Below are 12,651 nucleotides of genomic sequence, written 5' to 3'. Positions count from 1 at the left end.
AATAAACAACAGTTCCATAACATAAGTGAAGATTGACTTATAACTAAAAACATTGTCAGACTTAGAATACAGGAACTGTATGTGATAACTGCTCAGACACAGAACTGACATTGCACATGTATTTGACCGTCCAGCCATACTTCCTGAATGTTAGAAATTGGAATCTTATTTAAGAGACCGAACCCCTATGATGATAACATTTTGCAGATTGCCAGGGCTGTCATCTTCGCCAATGGCACTATTTGTATTGGTTTTACCACAAACACTACAACAACCACCCTGCAACTAGGACATCTTAATTAAGCAACAGAGCCACTTGTAGTCAGGTGGGTAAGCTACTGTCCACAAACAAATTGTGTTGAATGTTTTTCTCAGTAAAATGCTAAAATTAATACTACCTTAGGCTTTTATATCATTGAATAGTGGCATTAGGTCAAGGTAAAGAAATAAGGATTATCACTTCCTACTTTAATTGCATTATACTGAATAAAATGATATATTTAAATTGCATAATAATTATATAAGATAGTGAACGAAAGTCACTTTCAAAGGAAAAATCAAATTACAGTGTTAAAAGAATAACATGACTAATAACAATACTAATAAAAATTTCTTTCAGCAAAAATTAGTAATGCAAATTCCTTGTTGTGACACAGTCTATACAAGTATCTTAATCCCTTATATTCTACTTTTCTGATTTCCAAAGACCAAATAAAAGTGGAAAAATTCACTAACTGTGCGATATTTTACATATGTTGATTCTAATTGCATTATTTATTTATATATCCTCTTTCCTTCCTGTTTGGATTCTGATAAAGGTCTTATATAAATTATGATACTTTCTGAGTCTGAAATATGTGGACTATTATCATCTTTCTTTAACAAAGATTTTGTGAGAACTGCAGCAAGAAACAAAGAACTAGCAGTAAATTTTGTACCTTTTATCACTGTTACATCATTAGGCTACACCTACACTTCTCAGCCCTCTAGAGGCATTTTTGTAGATACTTAAGAAGAATAAAATTATTCATTAGCAGAATACAGTCCATAAAGAGTGGTCCATCTCGATGAAGATCTGTGCCCATTTAAAGCAGGAAAAGTACAACGGATAAATTAACGCAACTAAACCGTGAAAGAGGCGTAATAAAAAGCAAAATTACAAAACTGGAGAAGTTTGTGAATAACTGGAGAACCAATAAACTGGAGAAGTTTGTGAATTCGAAGGAAGTTCTGTTGAATTAGAAGTAAAATTACAGAATGTCAAGGAACTAAAAGTTGGCATGTCTCACTTTTACAACGACTACTGCAGAGTTGATGAAAAGCTAGATATTGATGAAAGCTTAAAAAGTATGGAAGAGCTGGACTCATCACTGGATAGTGTTGAGGCAAGAATTAAAAAAAAACCTTCTCTCAATGATTAAATTAAATAACGCTTCAAAAGTTAATGACAGGGGTGTATCAGTTCATAATGAAAGTGAAACTTTCTGTAATGTAAAATTACCTGAAATTCCACTGCCTGTATTTACGGGAAATTATGAAGACTTTAGTGCTTTAAACAGCAATTTATTTCTTTAATTGGTGATAATAATAAACTGAGTGATTTACAAAAGCTCCATTATTTAAGAGCTGCCTTAAGAGGAGAAGCTTAACAAGTAGAAACAGATCAAAACAGTTATAATTTACTTCTTAAAACTCTTGAAGCCTGTTTTGAAAATAAAAGCGCAATTGATGATTCTCACATACAAAATATATTAAATCCTAGAAAAATCAACAATTAATTCTCCAGGGAACTACGCCATTTATTGGACAATATAAAACATAATTTGCACGCATTAAAGGTTTTGGAATTTGAGCAACGTAACTTATCTGATGCTATATTAATGAATATACTGCTTCGAAAAATCGATAAGGAAACGCATAAACAATTCGAGTTGACATTAAAAGTAAATGAAATAACCATTTTAGATGAATTCTTAAGCTTTCTGAAAAACAGAACTTTAGTATTAGAAAGTTTGTATAAAACAATCAGAAACTAGTACTGCATAAAAATATTATTCCGGGTCAAGGGAACATAAAAACCTAAGAGTTTAATTGTAAGTGCATCGAGAAAAAATATGAAACTCTGTATTCTCTATAATGCGGAACATTCTTTACAGATGATCTAAATTCCTTAATATGAGAGTAAAATTATTCATTAGCGGAATACAGTCCAATCATTTTACTGATTTAGTTTTATTTACCAATGTCCGATCATTTTACTGATTTAGTTTTATTTACCAATCTAAATTTCTCATTATTTTGCATCCCAACCCAGCTTACTTTATTTCAAAAAACTTTTCAGTATTCTGCTTTTTTAATCTAATATATAATGAAGTAAACAATAGGAAAAAGCTTCGGCAAATGATATGACCATGCATCCACAGATTTGTAACTGCTACCACCGCCAGATTTTGATAAAATACCATAATTTCCGGAAGAAAGGCCGCATCAGCGTAAACGCTGCACTCGAGAAAAAGGTGGGGAAAAAATTAAAATTACACAGAAACGCTGCATCAGCGTAAACGGCGCAATAGATTGAATTGCGCGTGACATCGTCGTGGGCCGTATAGATGCAAAAACTCAACCTAAGTCCTGATATATGACATACCATCTCCCTTCGGAATAGTCTTTCGTTTAAAAATGATCATCGGCTTTAGCCTGTCACCGTTTGCGGCACAAGCTAACACACATGTAAATGACGTTCTTTCATGCTCCGTCATAAACATAGATACAGTTTTTGCACCAGTTCTGTTTGCAGGAGAGTTGAAAGCTAACGGCGTTTCATCCATATTTATTATCTGCGACCGAAGAAGTTTTTTTTTTTTGTCAATAATAGCTGTCGCATATTTTAGAAAAGATGACTTTTTATCCTGCCAGTCCATTGGTAATTGTTGCCCAACTGTTGTTCTAGTACACACAGAAATATTTTTTTCTTTTCATAAATCTGCTACACCTCCTTTGAAATCATTTATGTTCATTCGTTTTGCTATAAATTTTGCTTGTAAGCGAATTTTTACAGTCGAAATTGCCATTCCCTTTCCTCGTTGCTCCTTTATCCAGTTTGCAAAGTCGTCCTCTAGATTTGGCCTCCTTACAGTACCACTTCTTTTGGCTCGTTTCTGTTGTGGCATATTTTTTAAGAAGTTCTTTTTCAGTTCTCCAATGTCGAATACATCTGTCGTCCACTTCAAACTCTCGAGCTGCTGCTCGATTTCCAATTTGTTCAGCACGTGAAATTACATTAAGCTTAAAACCAGCAGTATAGCTTCTGTGCCATTTAGGGACATTTTCAAAAATTTTCCGCTCCCTTCTTACTTAAAAACTATTCAACAAGTACTTGTACCCAAACTGATGGGATCTGTATCTGGCAAAATGCCAAGAAAAATCCATTCATGCTGAAGGGGAAATACGTCAGAGTTCGTTATTGCGAGGCAGGTGGAGTCGTGTCCGCCTTTGAAAAAAATTGCAGAAAAAGCAGGGGTGGGGAAAGGATGGGTCCTGGAAGATTCATCGAATGGCAGAGGAGGGAGACTATTCCAACTGATGAGAATGTTGATTTGAAAGGGGGAAGAATGTTATTGTTCTGAGATCTCGTTTAGGGTGAATAAGGCATGTAGGTCCATTCAAGGGAAAGAATGTAAACAAAATAACGTTCGCAAAAAGCAACTGAGTGGTCTTTTGTGTGGGAACAGCACCAGTCTATGCACAATCACAAGGCCATCCAAACTATGTACAATGACCATCATAGGAAACATTTTATCTTTAGTGCACCTAAACGCCGCATGGGTAGAAACGCCACACCCGCTGAAAATTTAAGTTTTAAACACGTAAACGCTGCGGCGTTTCTTCCGGAAATTACGGTACTTAAACAGAAAAAATGCTGCAGGTTTTAACTATCGGATATGCATGTCTAACAAACATATTATAAAAAATAAGCACTTTTTGAAGCAACATTCATGTTGTATGCCTGTTAGCCAAAGGCTAAAGCCACACTCAATTTTAAAATCTTTCCATATGAATCATAGAAAATGGAAAGTTATATTAGAGCAGGAAATAAAGAAATAGCAAACAGCATTTGCAATACCTATCATGTTAGCAGCAGCTGAAGGACTAGTTGAAAAACGTTGTGAAGAACTGGCCGGATCTTCTATTAAATCACTCATGCTATAACTTTTACGCAAATGTTGAACTAATGTTTCTTGACCCTAGGCATTAAAGAAATTGCATTTACATTACATACAATATTATACTTTATAATTATTTTGTATATATGCTACAGTGAAAGACCGAAAACAGGGAAATGTTGATATTCTTCAGTGAATTTTAGCATTGACACAGTCGGTTGGAGAATGTCTGAAATATTTGCTAAATATTATTATTTCTTACTAATACCAAATGTTGATATTCAGCTTGCAATGATAATTGTATAAATTGCCGAAGTCCCGACGAGTCCGGATTGAAGACTTTTGACTGTATTTTTCTTATAAACATTGTTTTTGGTATGGTCACCGCGCAATCTTTCCTCAAAAGTATAAACAATTTATGTGAGCTGTTCTTCAATTTCAATATCTGCAATTTGCACACCAAACAAGGATGAAGTTGCTTTGTCTCATTTTAGTTTAAACTACTCGAGACTGTAATCACACAATTATCTCTTCCCGGCTCATGATATCATATATGTGACCAGCTTTTCAGAGTCTTGAGGCTTGCGATCACAAAAGTATATTTCAAATAGGAACATTTCATTTAGGTTTTTAAAAGACACTAGATGGCACTAGACTATCATATTTTTGAATAATGTTCTACAGTGCTCTGAATTTCAACATGGACTTTCAGTTCCGAATTTTTTTCCGGGGAGGGGGGGGCAACATGTAAATAACTACAAAGGGCTACATTTTACGGCAATGCATGCTCGATTTTTGTTTATATTTTAATGCAGACTTCAAAAAGACAATGTGTAGTATGCTAAAAAAAAAAAAAAAAAAAAAAAAAAAAAGTTTCTTAAAAAAAAAATGCAAGTTGGTTTAAGGAAGCAAAACTTGCAATGCAAGGTTTTGTCCCAATGTTTGAAATGTTTTGAATGTGTTGAAATATATCATATGCTTCAAAAATTTTAAATATAGTTTAGTAATTTTCTGACATTTATCTTATATTTTGTTATATACAGTTTTCTAATATTTTATCTATATTCTAAATATTTGTATGCAAGCTTATAAAATTTTTGTCATTTTTATATATTATCAGAAAAAATGAACAGGCCAATTTTTATGTTTGCTAAAAAACTTCTAATCTAGCCCAAGGTAGATAACTAGATGCTAATAGAATTTTATAAATGTGAATAGTTTATTCATTTCATTATAGTTATAAAATATGTTTGGACATCACATAGATTTTCTAGTAAGCTGTTCAAATTTTTAAAGTGTCCATTTTTTTCTTGAGAGTGTATGTATATAATTTTTTATTAAATATGTATATAATTTTTTTATTAAAATAAACAAAAATTTCCTTTAATTATCTTTTTTTTTTTTGTTTTTGTTTTGTTGTTGTTGTTGTTTAATATCATGAACATTTTATTACAGTATACTCGGATATCATCAATGATAATAAACTGTAAATTTCAGAATATTTATTTGCAATAATGGTTTTAAATAAATTTCTAAATGAAATTACACTTAATGGGAATAATTGCCCGATACAGTGTATATGTATACCTTCAGAACATGTGGGCTTTAGCACAATTAACTTCTCTTAATCATAAATTTTTAAAATGTCAAAATGTTCCAATCATCTGTAATCCAAAGGTGTACTGCACTTCTTGAGAAAAATAAAAGCAACTGTCTTGTTGTTTACCCGCAATTAATGCACGTAACATTTAAAAAATCACAATTCAAGCATTAGCCATTCAATACAAATTAGGATATTTAATAAAAAATTTAAATTAAGCAAACGTTGCAAATACCAGCAAATCTTGCACAAGATGGGCAAACAGTAGAGTATTCGAGAGTCTAACAAACAGGTGTCATATTTACTTATTTTGCCATTTTTTATATATCATGTATATATTTCATTTTATATTATTCTGCGGTTGGAGCTCTTGGTCCATGCACTGCCCTCTTTTTCAGCATCGTCTCTCACGCCTTTGAGCGACCTCTTAAGTCAAGGATGTCAAACTCGCGGCCCACAACAAACATTTTTGCGGCACGGCCAATATATCGGCAAATAATAATATATAATAATAAAATAACATATCGACGAAGAAAAAAATGAAATGTTTACTGCTAAGTTATTAACGATAATTTATTCAGTGTTGTTAGATTACTCACAGCGAGCTGACACGCACACTACTTAAATTACAAATACGTGTGAGTAGCTTGTGTTCAGCTACCTTCGGCTTTTGGGGAACACGTGCACTCAGAACTTGTACGCATCCCCCGATAGCCGAATGTCGCCGAACGCATGGTCTCAGTTTTCCAATCATAGTTTTGTACGATATATTGGTGCATGTATATGCATGCACTTTGCTTTATTATTAATTATTACTTAATTCATATTGTTATGGATTTCATAGTTATTTATTTAGTTAGTTTTTTTTATTTAGAATTGTAATTAGATTTGCTTCATGTTGCCTTAGCAACGCAGACGATTTTTGAAAAGACAGCTGCGTTGGAAGGTTAAAAATAGAACAGTGCGTGCATTTAATACCTAATAAATAAATATCTCGTAATTGCTGTTGCATCCACAAAAATCCAAATATTTATAGATGTTTCCAGTATATTCGAGATTAATTATAAAGCTTATAAAAGCCGAGAACAAACAACTCATCTCAGTAGTAGCTGTAGTTCTAGCGAACTGTTTGTTTACTTAATGCTGTGATTGATTTGTAGCGATTTCGCTGTGAGACAGAATTAGTTTCTCTGTTTTTAATTGATTTTTGCTAAACGTTTGACATTTTGTGATATTGTTAGAATATTTTTGAAGAAATATTTCAGCATTTTGATTTATCTCTTGTGGAAAGTATAAATTTTTGTTAACTTTTTAACGTTAATCGTGTTTATTCCAGCCCTTTGTATTCAGTATGTCTATATCAAAACCAAGTGGTAGTAAAATTAAACGAAAAATCGCTGACGAACATAGAATATTCCAAGTAAAATGGGAATTAGAATATTTTTGCTGTGAAATAAAAGATAAAATAATCTGCTTGATATGTAATAATACTATTAATGTACCAAAGTTATATAATATTAAACATCATTACGAACAACACAAATCGAAATATAACAATTACGAAGGATTAATGAGAGAAGAAAAGTTGAAAGAGCTCAAGTTAGGAGTGAAAAAGCAACAGTCCATGTTTAGTAAAGTTTGCAAGAAAGTGAAGCGGCGGTACATGCTAGCTACGTCTTGTCCGAGTTTATAGAACATTCGAAGCCTTTTACTGACGGTGATTTCATCAAGGAATGCCTAATGAAAGCTGGAGAAATTGTTTGTCCTGGAAATGTGAAGGCTTTTCAATCAATTTCATTGTCTCGAAATACAGTTGCGGAAAGAGTTACTGATTTAGCCGCGAATTTAAGTGATCAGATCAAAGCAAAATCATCTAGTTTCGAAAGTTTCTCTATTGCCTGTGATGAGAGCACGGACATTATTGGCAAAGCTCAATTAGCAGCGTTTCTTCATTCTTGTGACAAGAATTTTAACATTTTTGAGGAATTACTGGAACTAATACCAATGCCTGGTACTACTACAGGAGAAGATATATTTACTTGTGTTTTTGGACTTTTGCAGAAATACAATCTACTTTTGGCAAAATTAAATTCTGTAGCTACAGATGGCGCTCCATCAATGATGGGAAAAACAAGGGCTTTGTAGCATTATTAAGGAAAAAACTTAGTGAAATTCACGGTTCAAACATTCATCATATGCACTGTATTATACATCAAAAAGTTCTACGCACGAAAGTAATAAATATGGAGAATGTTTTGTCATATATAAAAAAAGTTATAAATTTTATAAGATCTCGAGGTTTAAATCAGCATCAATTCACTGCTTTCTTAAGTGAGTTAGATAGTGAATATTATGGTTTGTCCTACTATACTGAGGTACGTTGGTTATCTTGCTCCAAGATTCTCAAACAATTCTGGGATTTGAAAGAAGAAATATGTCAGTTTTTAAAAACGAAAAATCAAGACTAAGTTTGTTTTACGATCCAATATGGATACAAGATTGATCTTTCTTGGTGATATAACCAAACACTTAACCTATTTAAATTTATCGTTACAAGGAAAAGATCATATCATTACGAACATGTTTGACATAATTAAAGCATTCAAATGTAAACTAGTTCTTTGGGAAAAACAACTTAAAAATGAAGATTTGACACACTTCCCGACGTGCAGCATGAACAAATCAAGTTTAGATGATACTTGTTCATATCAAAAATACGCAGAAAAAATTGCAAATTTAACAACTGAATTTGAAACGAGGTTTAATGATTTTAGTTCCCTCAAAGACAAATTTTTTTTTTTTTGTTTTCTTCGATTTTCACAATAAGTATTGACTCAGTACCCAGCCATATGCAAATGGAGGTGATCGAGATTCAATGTAACTCAAATTTGAAAGCAAAATTCATTGAAGTGGGCATGCCTGAATTTTACAAATATTTACCAGCCAGGTTTGAAAATACTCGAAAATTTGCATATGAAATTATTTCCATGTTTGGTAGCACTTATCGGTGTGAGCAGTTATTTTCAGTCATGAAAGGTAATAAGTCTCCTATTAGAAACCGTATTAATGATGCTCACCTTGGGTCAACGTTGAAAGTTATCACTGCAAACAAAATTTCTCCCGAAACAGGAAAGATAATAGCAGAGAAGAGATGTCAAGTATCAGGACGTAAACATTAAATTTTTCTTGTTCTTTTCTATATAAATATATATATATATATGTTTATTATTGTATTATTCGAAATAAATCTACGTTTCTATGAATATTAGTTTTTTTTTTTTTTTTTTTTTTTTTTTTTTTTTTTTTTTTTTTTTTTTCTTTCCAGCCTGCCTAAAGTTAAACCTTGTTTGTTTGGCCCAAGTGTACCTATGAGTTTGACATCCCTGTCTTAAGTGATATGCTTCTCAACCAAGGAAATACGACAACTTAGGTTGATGGAGTTTTATGTGTGACCTCAATCGTTACAGTTGGCATCTTTGTGGTTTCTTTTTTGGTTGTATCTTAGCACATGACCTCAACTGTGGCAGAACAAAGGTTTTGGCATTTTTTGGCACTTCTTTCTTGGCTTTATGCTTTGACCTCCACAAGAGCTTATCTGAGCTTTTAACATATACTGGCGATGGTTCAAGTGTATAAGAATATAACCAAACATGCAGTCTTTCATCAACGTATTTGGTATGTGTCAACATTCACTAGAGTATACAGACTTTCTTTAATATTGGTCTTTCACAATAACATATATCTAAAAATTCACAAAGAAACATGCACAATCCAAGCTATGCACAAAATTCAATCTAATTTCCCAAAAGCATAACTTATATCCAATAACTGTATAAATACCTTTAAAGCAGTCTGCATTACAACAGCTGTTGCATAACTCAGACCTTTGGATCCAAGTTGAAGAACAGTGTTGTAGCCTTGATCTCGAGCTTTAGATATATACTCATCTATTTCCTACAAAATACACAACTTTCTTAAAATATAATTACGTTTATAATTATATATGCATATTTATAATTATACAGTAGCACATGAATTACTTTGCAATGCATAAAAATCGTGAAACACTGGAAGCTGCAAAGAAGTTGACAACTTAAGTAAATTTATAAATTACTTGCAAAACAAAAAATTAAAAACATACTCTAAATCATTTCATTCAGCTGGGTCCACATATCTCTACACAGAAGTGAAAAACATATTTTGCACAAAATATTAATTTCCATTATAAACCCCTTTCATTAATCTGTTAGCCTACTATCAAACACTTTACAAAGCACTTGTTATTATTATACACGCTTTCTGTACTGTCTGGAAGAACTGAACTTGATATCGGCTGGGAGAAAAAAAAATTTCAAGATACTTTTCACTTCCCATTTAACTTTTCCCCTTCAAGGTATTGCTAAATTTAATACTTCTCCAAAGAATTAGAATCTTTGCTGGTATCTTTCTACTTGTAATATGTTATCAAATTTCTGAAAAATCATTAATTTATAGTGGTTTATAAAGATGATGATTTAGATAATGAACAAAGAAGATTTGATAATGAACAAAGAAAATTAGATAATCAACAAAGAAGATTAAATAATCAACAAAGTTCTGCCATTTTAATTCAAGTAAAAAGCATACCTTCTCATGCTTTGTCAGCTGTGGATGTACAAATCTCCGATATAACAGACTGGATCCTCTAGTAGCTGGTGACAGTAACCATAGTACAAATAAGATTTTCATCTCATAATAAAATGGAAGCCTGAAAAAAGCATGTAAACTTTTTAATGCAAATATGAAAATTTAAGCATGATATATTTACCTAATAATATTTTGTTATTTGTAATAATCAACTAAATACTTTTATATTTGAATAAAATACAACAATTTGCAATGAGCAAGAAATACTTACTGTCAATGTTATACCAATTAATTTGCATTTATTATTTGCTCCTCTTCAAGAACATTCACACAATGATTTCCTCATGGCACATCAACACAAGAACTAGTGAAAATTATCTTGCAAGTATCACAAACAAGAAAGAAAAATTCATCATTTTGATAGATCAATAAGCTGTAGTATTGAGAAGCACATGCTGTTAAAACAGAAAATTTCCAGATTCCAAATATCCACCTTTTCTTCACGCTACTTTACATAAAAACTTTTACAAAAGAATGCAGAATAAAATGGTATGATAAAAATTAATGGAAGACAACTTGCACGTGAGAAATTTTATATAAAATCTGACAATGAACCAGTCATATAAACTGTAAAAAACACTAAATAATTCTATTATAGGAAAACAAACCTATAGAAGTACACTGAAACTTTAAAATAATCTTCCTGCTAAGTAACAATTTGCATACGAATATAAAAACCTATCTACCAAGCAACTGAACAAAAAATTCCAAATTTATCATAATTATTCACAGAAATTTCTACTTGCACAAGACTACTTTCTCAATATACCACAAGAAAATTTTCCTGAAATTTTTTAGCAGATACATTTTACAAGATAAAAATTATGAGTGTATTCTGAACATTCTTCTGAAATATTCAAATAGCATAGATAATCATGTCATAACAATGCAATCAATAATTAATTCTGATTAATCAATCCCCGATACTCACTCACTTCTTATTCTCCTTTGCACTACATTCAATAATATATTTTAGCATATGCATAATTTCATTCAAAATAACTTCAAATACATTATTTCACACAGTACCATCTAATTACCATAATTTATAAATATTCATTGTTGTGACTTATTTCATTTGTCTGACAGTAAAATCAGAATAAGCCCATGAAATTTATTATGACAAGGAGCGCCAGATTCTGTCTGTCGTTGGCAAGAGCCTTGAGCACCATACAGCTGACAGTATGACTTTGCTCAGTTCCACCCCCAATTTTGATGGAGAGCACCCAACAGAACAGGTCTGAGGGTCCCCTCTTCTTCTACCACCAACCTCTTGAGAGATCATTTACAAATATTTACTTACAGTTAATATTTAATTACCACACTTCACCTTTTTGTTTTAAAATAAAAGCTTCTGAGACACTGTGTGTTCTGCCTTGACTTTAAAACTATCTCTACTTAACAGTTGTCAATTTTAATGCTACATATATCATGTTCTTAAACTAACATCTAACAAATGCATAAACATTTTTGTTTCTTAATATTCAATCCAATAAATAATAAGCTTTAAAAATATCAAATTATATAATCCATAACACCTATACAATTGGATTATTTCAAGAGCCAAAGCAACTATGTTATAGCTTCCAAATATGTGACGGCACAGAAAATGCAGTTCATACATTTCAAAACTTCTTGAACACTGTACTGAATGCTGATGGCATAAGCAGGCAGGTACTGGTTACCTCAAAGCAACACAGATAAAAATAAATTTGCTCTACACTGTGATTTGAGATAGATGGGAGTCAGGGCCAAATTAAGACCTTCAAAAGCCCTGGCTCTGGATTAGCTGGATGCACTCCATGGCAAAACTGGCAATGTGAAATGTTTTGGTGCCCCTTTTCTTAAATACCTAAGGACCTGTTAGTGGTATCCCTTTTACCTTGATGCCCTAAGCACATGCTTATATTGTTTAATGGTTAATCCAGCTCTAATTGCCAGAAGTTGAGCAATGTTCATATGTGAAAATGTAGCTCTTCATGGTGGAAATGTATGCAAGTGTTATGTGAAGCTGAAATAAGCATTAGATGAAAGCATTAGAAAATCCTATGCTATGAAGTTTCAGAGGCCATTATCAATCATTATTTAACAAAAGAAGAAAGAAGACTGTGAAGAAATTATTCCACATATATGGCTATTTCCAAGTCTATACAACAATTTCAAATTTTATGATGACCTCCTAATGTAGAAGACTTGTGCAAA

The 12,651-nt window shown here is 32.1% G+C and overlaps 1 protein-coding gene across 2 annotated transcripts in view; it reads right to left on the bottom strand.

The window, feature by feature from the left end:
• The window catches only part of LOC118202170 (receptor expression-enhancing protein 1-like), a 55,664-nt gene that overhangs the window by 17,301 nt on the left and 25,712 nt on the right, over positions 1-12,651 (bottom strand). For both annotated transcript variants that reach the window (XM_035374328.2, XM_035374321.2), the window contains exons 4-6: positions 10,390-10,510; positions 9,604-9,717; positions 4,124-4,244 (exon numbers count right to left, since the gene is read on the bottom strand). In XM_035374328.2, coding sequence (XP_035230219.1) covers positions 4,124-4,244; positions 9,604-9,717; positions 10,390-10,510 — 356 coding nt within the window. The remainder of the gene's footprint in view (positions 1-4,123; positions 4,245-9,603; positions 9,718-10,389; positions 10,511-12,651) is intronic.

Source organism: Stegodyphus dumicola, chromosome X2 (genome assembly GCF_044657685.1).
Source record: "Stegodyphus dumicola isolate Sdum_Otavi_A_Nest chromosome X2, ASM4465768v1".
NCBI classification, from domain to species: Eukaryota; Metazoa; Arthropoda; class Arachnida; order Araneae; family Eresidae; genus Stegodyphus; species Stegodyphus dumicola.
Note: the sequence above shows the minus strand (reverse complement) of the source record. Positions and strands in the feature narration are given on the sequence as shown.